Consider the following 7065-nt stretch of genomic DNA (forward strand, 5'->3'; position numbering starts at 1 on the left):
AGACTCCCCTGAGGCCAGAACCCCAGGGGCCACAGCAGCAAACTCCCCAGAGGCCAGAACCCCAGGGGCCACAGCAGCAAACTCTCCAGAGGCCAGAACCCCAGTGGCCACAGTTGCAGACTTCCCAGAGACCAAAGCCCCAGGGGCCACAGCTGCAGACTCCACAGAGACCTGAGCCCCAGAGGCCACTGCTGCTGACTCCCCAGACGACAGATCCCCACAGGCCACAGCTGCTGACTCCCCAGAGGCCAGAGCCCCAGTGGCCAGCAGTAACCAAAACTCTAGATCAGAGATGTCAAGTAGAGGCTCAGGATACAATGCAATGTGGAACCCCTGATATTACTCCGGCTCAATGTCAGGCTATCGACTTTTACTTCAATGGACAGCAGTGCTACTATGGGAAGGCAGGTGAGTGTCTGATATTGCGTCTGTCTTGTAATGCTCAGATAATATTTGAACAAAACATTTACTTTTTCCTCTCTTTCCCCAGTGACTGTGCAGTGTACCAGGGATGCTCAGTTTGTGGTGGTGGTGGCCATGGATGCCACTTGGCCCAAAATAGACATTGATTCCATCAGTCTGTTGGGGGGAAATGACAGCCCCTGCAGTCCTGTTGGCATCACTTCAGCCTTCGCCATATACAGTGAGGGAAAAAAGTATTTGATCCGCTGCTGATTTTGTACGTTTGCCCACTGACAAAGACATGATCAGTCTATAATGTTAATGGTAGGTTTATTTGAACAGTGAGAGACAGAATAACACCAAAAAAATCCAGAAAAACACATGTCAAACATTTTATGAATTGATTTGCATTTTAATGAGGGAAATAAGTATTTAACCCCTCTGCAAAACATGACTTAGTACTTGGTGGCAAAACCCTCACAGAGGTCAGACGTTTCTTGTAGTTGGCCACCAGGTTTGCACACATCTCAGGAGGGATTTTGTCCCACTCCTCTTTGCAGATCTTCTCCAAGTCATTAAGGTTTCGAGGCTGACGTTTGGCAACTCGAACCTTCAGCTCCCTCCACAGATTTGCTTTGGGATTAAGGTCTGGAGACTGGCTAGGCCACTCCAGGACCTTAATAATGTGCTTCTTCTTGAGCCACTCCTTTGTTGCCTTGGCCGTGTGTTTTGGGTCATTGTCATGCTGGCATACCCATCCACGACCCATTTTCAATGCCCTGGCTGAGGGAAAGAGGTTCTCACCCAAGATTTGACGGTACATGGCCCCGTCCATCGTCCCTTCGATGCGTTGAAGTTGTCCTGTCCCCTTAGCAGAAAAACACCCCCAAAGCATAATGTTTCCACCTCCATGTTTGACGGTGGGGATGGTGTTCTTGGGGTCATAGGCAGCATTCCTCCTCCTCCAAACACGACGAGTTGAGTTGATGCCAAAGAGCTAGATTTTGGTCTCATCTGACCACAACACTTTCACCCAGTTCTCCTCTGAATCATTCAGATGTTCATTGGCAAACTTCAGACGGGCCTGCATATGTGCTTTCTTGAGCAGAGGGACCTTGCGGGCACTGCAGGATTTCAGTCCTTCACGGCGTAGTGTGTTACCAATCGTTTTCTTGGTGACTATGGTCCCAGCTGCCTTGAGATCATTGACAAGATCCTCCCGTGTAGTTCTGGGCTGATTCCTCACCGTTCTCATGATCATTGCAATTCCACGAGGTGAGATCTTGCATGGAGCCCCAGGCCAAGGGAGATTGTGTCACGCTCTGGCTCCGGGACTTTGTATGTTGAGCCAGGGTGTGTTCGTTTCGTTGTGTTCTGTTTGGTTGGGTTGTCTATGTGGTTGTTTCCTTGTTTGGTCGTGTGACTCCCAATCAGTGGTAACGAGTGTCAGCTGTCGGCTCGTTATCTCTGATTGGGAGCCATATTTAAACTGTGTGTTTTCACCTTGTGTTTGTGGGTTTTTGTTCCTTGTCAGTCATTGTCACTGTGGACTTTACGATCGTGTTTGTTTTGTTTCGTGTACTTTACCAATTAAAGTCATGTTCGTATCGCACGCTGCGCCTTGGTCCACTCATTTCGTAGACGATCGTGACAGAAAAACCCACCATTCTACGACCAAGCAGCGTGTCCAGGAACAGGCAGCCTGGACGTGGGAGCAGCGTCGGAGGGACGAGAGGCACCCCCAAGAATTTTTTAGGGGGGGGCAAACGGCACGGACGACGGGGCTGACGGAGGCAGAAAAGGGGCAGATTCAAAAGGCCACCAGGTTACGGGGGCTACTGGTCAAAGTAGGGAAAGGAGATGTAGAGGCACGGCGAGTGGTACTGGGGTGTATTACCAGTCCGGTCCGGCCCGTTCCAGTTCCCGGGGTAGAGCCAGTGGTGTGTGTCCCCAGTACAGTCCGGCCTGTTACGACCCCTCGCACCAAATGGACGGTGCGCGTCGCCAGCCCAGCCCGGCCTGTTCCTGCTCCACGCACAAAACCTACGGTGTGCGTCGCCAGCCCAGCCCGGCCTGTTCCTGCTCTACGCACAAAGCCTACGGGGTGCGTCGCCAGCCCGGCCTGTTCCTGCTCCACGCACAAAACCTACGGTGTGCGTCGCCAGCCCAGCCCGGCCTGTTCCTGCTCCACGCACAAAACCTACGGTGTGCGTCACCAGCCCAGCCCGGCCTGTTCCTGCTCTACGCACAAAGCCTACGGTGTGCGTCGTCAGCCTGGTCCAGCCTGTTCCTGCTACTCGCACCAAGCCAAGGGTGCGAGTCGTCAGCCTGGTCCAGCCCGTTCCTGCTACTCGCACCAAGCCAGGGGTACGAGTCGTCGGCCTGGTCCAGCCCGTTCCTGCTACTCGCACCAAGCCAAGGGTGCGAGTCGTCAGCCTGGTTCAGCTCGTCCCTGCTACTCGCACCAAGCCAAGGGTGCGAGTCGTCAGCCTGGTCCAGCCCGTTCCTGCTACTCGCACCAAGCCAGGGTGCACGAGTCGTCGGCCTGGTCCAGCCCGTTCCTGCTACTCGCACCAAGCCAAGGGTGCGAGTCGTCAGCCTGGTTCAGCTCGTCCCTGCTACTCGCACCAAGCCAAGGGTGCGAGCCGTCAGCCTGATCCAGCCCACTCCTGCTACTCGCACCAAGCCAGGGATGCGAGTCGTCAGCCTGGTGAGGCCCGTCCGGCCCACGCATCAAGCCTAGGGTGCGTATCGTCAGCCAGGTCCGGTCCGTTCCTGCCTCACGCGCCAAGCCAGGGGTGCGCGTCGTCAGTCCAGATCCTACCAGCTGGGTCAGATCGGACCGGGGGCGCTACGGGGGGATTGAGGAGGGGTGGTGGTCAAGCCCGGAGCCGGAGCCGCCTCCGAGGAGTAATGCCCACCCAGCCCTCCCCTGTTTGGGGTTTTTGAGGCGCGGTCGCAGTCCGCGCCTTTAGGGGGGTACTGTCACGCTCTGGCTCCGGGACTTTGTATGTTGAGCCAGGGTGTGTTCGTTTCGTTGTGTTCTGTTTGGTTGGGTTGTCTATGTGGTTGTTTCCTTGTTTGGTCGTGTGACTCCCAATCAGTGGTAACGAGTGTCAGCTGTCGGCTCGTTATCTCTGATTGGGAGCCATATTTAAACTGTGTGTTTTCACCTTGTGTTTGTGGGTTTTTGTTCCTTGTCAGTCATTGTCACTGTGGACTTTACGATCGTGTTTGTTTTGTTTCGTGTACTTTACCAATTAAAGTCATGTTCGTATCGCACGCTGCGCCTTGGTCCACTCATTTCGTAGACGATCGTGACAGATTGACAGTTCTTTTGTGTTTCTTCCATTTGCGAATAATCGCACCAACTGTTGTCACCTTCTCACCAAGCTGCTTGGCGATGGTCTTGTAGCCCATTCCAGCCTTGTGTAGGACTACAATCTTGTCCCTGACATCCTTGAAGAGCGCTTTGGTCTTGGCCATGGTGGAGAGTTTGGAATCTGATTGATTGCTTCTGTGGACAGGTGTCTTTTATACAGGTAACAAGCTGAGATTAGGAGCACTCCCTTTAAGAGTGTGCTCCTAATCTCAGCTCGTTACCTGTATAAAAGACACCTGGGAACCAGAAATCTTTCTGATTGAGAGGGGGTCAAATACTTATTTCTCTCATTAAAATGCAAATCAATTTATAACATTTTTGACATGTGTTTTTCTGGATTTTGTTGTTGTTACACTGTTCAAATAAACCTACCATTAAAATTATAGACTGATCATTTCTTTGTCAGTAGGCAAAAGCACAAAATCAGCAGGGGATCAAATACTTTTTTCCCTCACTGTACCAGTTCCCTGTCACTGCCTGTGGCACCACTCTAAAGGAGAGTAGAGATAATATACATTTTGTACCCTGGCTCAGTATTAACTGTGGACTTGTTATGTGGTTTATGAGAACAGGATGGCGTCTTCCTATAAAGTAGGGATGGGACCTCAAGGCTCTATCACCAGGGACAGCCATTTTGAGAGAGTCTTTCCCCAGAGGGAAATCAGAACATCACAGACTTATTAAAAAGAGCTGGTTTCCTGCACCCAGATTTAACCCATAAAGTAGCTATTTTCTCCCTATCTAGCCTGCTGTTCCAGTGTAAGTACTCTGCCACTGCAGTGGAGGCTCTGGTTATTGAGGTGAATACTGTTCCTGCACCCGCTCCTGTTGCTGCTCCAGGACCCCTCACAGTGGAACATGCGACACCAAGGGATGTAAAAACAACAAGATACATTTAATTTCAGGCTTGTTCTGTGTCAATTCGTAGTACTTCAAACACATGTAGTGAAATTGTTTTTTCATTGACTTTTACACACGTAAAAAAAAAAATCTGTCTGAATTCCAGAGTCCAGAGCCTTCACATTATATTACACTGAAGAAGACTACCCTCTCACTAAAGTCCTGAGGCAGCCTGTGTATGTTGAGGTGTGCATCCTGAGAGGAAGGATCCCAACCTGGTCCTGATGCTGGAGCACTGCTGGACCACCTCTGCCCCCAGCCCTGTCAGCATGCCCCAGTGGGATCTCCTCATTGAAGAGTGAGTAACTACAGGACTAATCAACCTGATTTCTGTGATTTGTGCTCCCTGATTATACGTCTTGCTCTTTTTACTAATACTGTATGTATTATGAACAATATGTTTGAGATCTCTTCATTATGTGACATCAGAAGACATCATGTACCACTATGTATTTTGAATTGAGACTTACATGTACACTGAGTGTACAAAACATTAGGAACACCTTCCTAATATTGAGTTGCACCCCCTTTTGCCCTCAGAACAGCCTCAATTTGTTGGGGCATGGACTCTACAAGGTGTTGAAAGCGTTCCACAGGGATGCTGGCCCATGTTGACTCCAATGCTTCCCACAGTTGTGTCAAGATGGCTGAATGTCCTTTGGGTGGTGGAGCATTCTTGATACACACGGGAAACTGTTGAGCGTGAAAAACCCAGCAGCGTTGCAGTTCATGAAAAATTAAAACCATCCACTTAATTTCCATGCTTGCTGCTCCCTGGTTATACATGTCTTGCTCTTTTTACTAATACTGTATGTATTTTGAACAATATGTTTGAGATCTCTTCATTATGTGACATCAGAAGGTATCATGTACCACTATGTATTTTCTATTGAGGCTTACATGTAAAGTGCTTTGGACTGGAAGGGGTGTATGAAATGTTGCAACATGAAGTTTCTATTACTCAAATCAAATCAAATCAAATTTTATTGGTCACATGCGCCGAATACAACAGGTGCAGACATTACAGTGAAATGCTTACTTACAGCCCTTAACCAACAGTGCATTTACTCCCCTCTCTTTCCAGATGTTCCTATCAGAATGATAATTACCTGACTACCATGGTCCCTATGGAACGCTCCTCTGGCCTTCTGTACCCCAACCACTACAAACGCTTCACCCTCGAGATGTTCACCTTTGTGGATCACACTCTGTCTCCCCAGAAAGATTGAGTAATTGGCTAGCTTTTTAAATAATAATTACTTAATTTGATATACTATTTACTTTTCACTAACTATTTTATTCTGTACTCTCTTGCCAGATTTTCATCCACTGTAGTACATCTGTGTGCTACCCTACTCCAGGGGTCTCCTGTGAACCGAAATGCAACAGACAAAGTAGGTAGTGGTTCTCCCTTTACAAAGGCCTTGCTTGGACACCATGGCCACGATTAGGAGTGCTGATCTACAATCAGATCCTCCTTGTCCATAATCTTAATCATTATGATTTAGAAGAAAACTGATCCTAGATCAACACTCCTACATTCAGATGCTTTGTGATTGTGAATATGGCACAGGTTCTGTTCTTAACCGTTTCCGTTGTGTTTTTCAGGGAGAGATGTTGTTGCTGCTCAGAGGAAGACTAGACAGATTGCTGTGGTCTCCAGTGGAGAAGTGGTCCTGGTTGACAAAAAGCCTGCCTATCCTCCAAACCACTAATACAAATAGCTACAGTTTGTAATGGGGAATGAAATAATGTACTCCGAACTTCCATACCTGTTACATCGGATGTAGTGAAAAGCACTGGCACTCATTTTTCAACTTAACTTTACTTGGTGATACTTTGTTCTTGATTCGGAAGAACTTGTCTCTTATAAAAGTATGTGTCCAGTTGCAGGTTGTACTCCAAAAATCTGAGTATATTCCAAAATATATTAAATCCACCTTTTGCCCCGAGTGAGGAGTTCCCTCGCCATTTTAGCTGCCAGACATCTTGCATTTCTTTGCAGGAACTAGTTGTTTCTATGCAACGTGGCCGCAAAGAAACATATTTGATACACTGATTTTGCAGGTTTTCCTACTTACAAAGCATGTAGAAGTCTGTAATTGTTATCATAGGTACACTTCAACTGTGAGAGACGCAATCTAAAACAAAAATCCAGAAAATCACATTGTATGATTTTTAAGTAATTAATTTGCATTTTATTGCATGACATAAGTATTTGATACATCAGAAAAGCAGAACTTAATATTTGGTACAGAAACCTTTGTTTGCAATTACAGAGATCATACGTTTCCTGTAGGTCTTGACCAGGTTTGCACACACTGCAGCAGGGATTTTGGCCCACTCCTCCATACAGACCTTCTCCAGATCCTTCAGGTTTC

The 7065-nt window shown here is 48.1% G+C and overlaps 1 protein-coding gene across 1 annotated transcript; it reads left to right on the forward strand.

The window, feature by feature from the left end:
* The first annotated feature begins 317 nt into the window (after window positions 1–317).
* LOC121581352 (zona pellucida sperm-binding protein 4-like) lies at window positions 318–6399 on the forward strand. Its single transcript, XM_045224936.1, is given in 11 exon segments — window positions 318–408; window positions 491–639; window positions 4242–4290; window positions 4335–4422; window positions 4530–4659; window positions 4690–4711; window positions 4791–4877; window positions 4880–4982; window positions 5769–5913; window positions 6003–6078; window positions 6293–6399. Coding segments are annotated over 11 exon segments (1047 nt in total).
* The last annotated feature ends 666 nt before the right edge of the window (window positions 6400–7065 follow it).

The sequence above is a fragment of the Coregonus clupeaformis genome, chromosome 14 (assembly GCF_020615455.1).
Source record: "Coregonus clupeaformis isolate EN_2021a chromosome 14, ASM2061545v1, whole genome shotgun sequence".
In the NCBI taxonomy this organism is placed as follows: domain Eukaryota; kingdom Metazoa; phylum Chordata; class Actinopteri; order Salmoniformes; family Salmonidae; genus Coregonus; species Coregonus clupeaformis.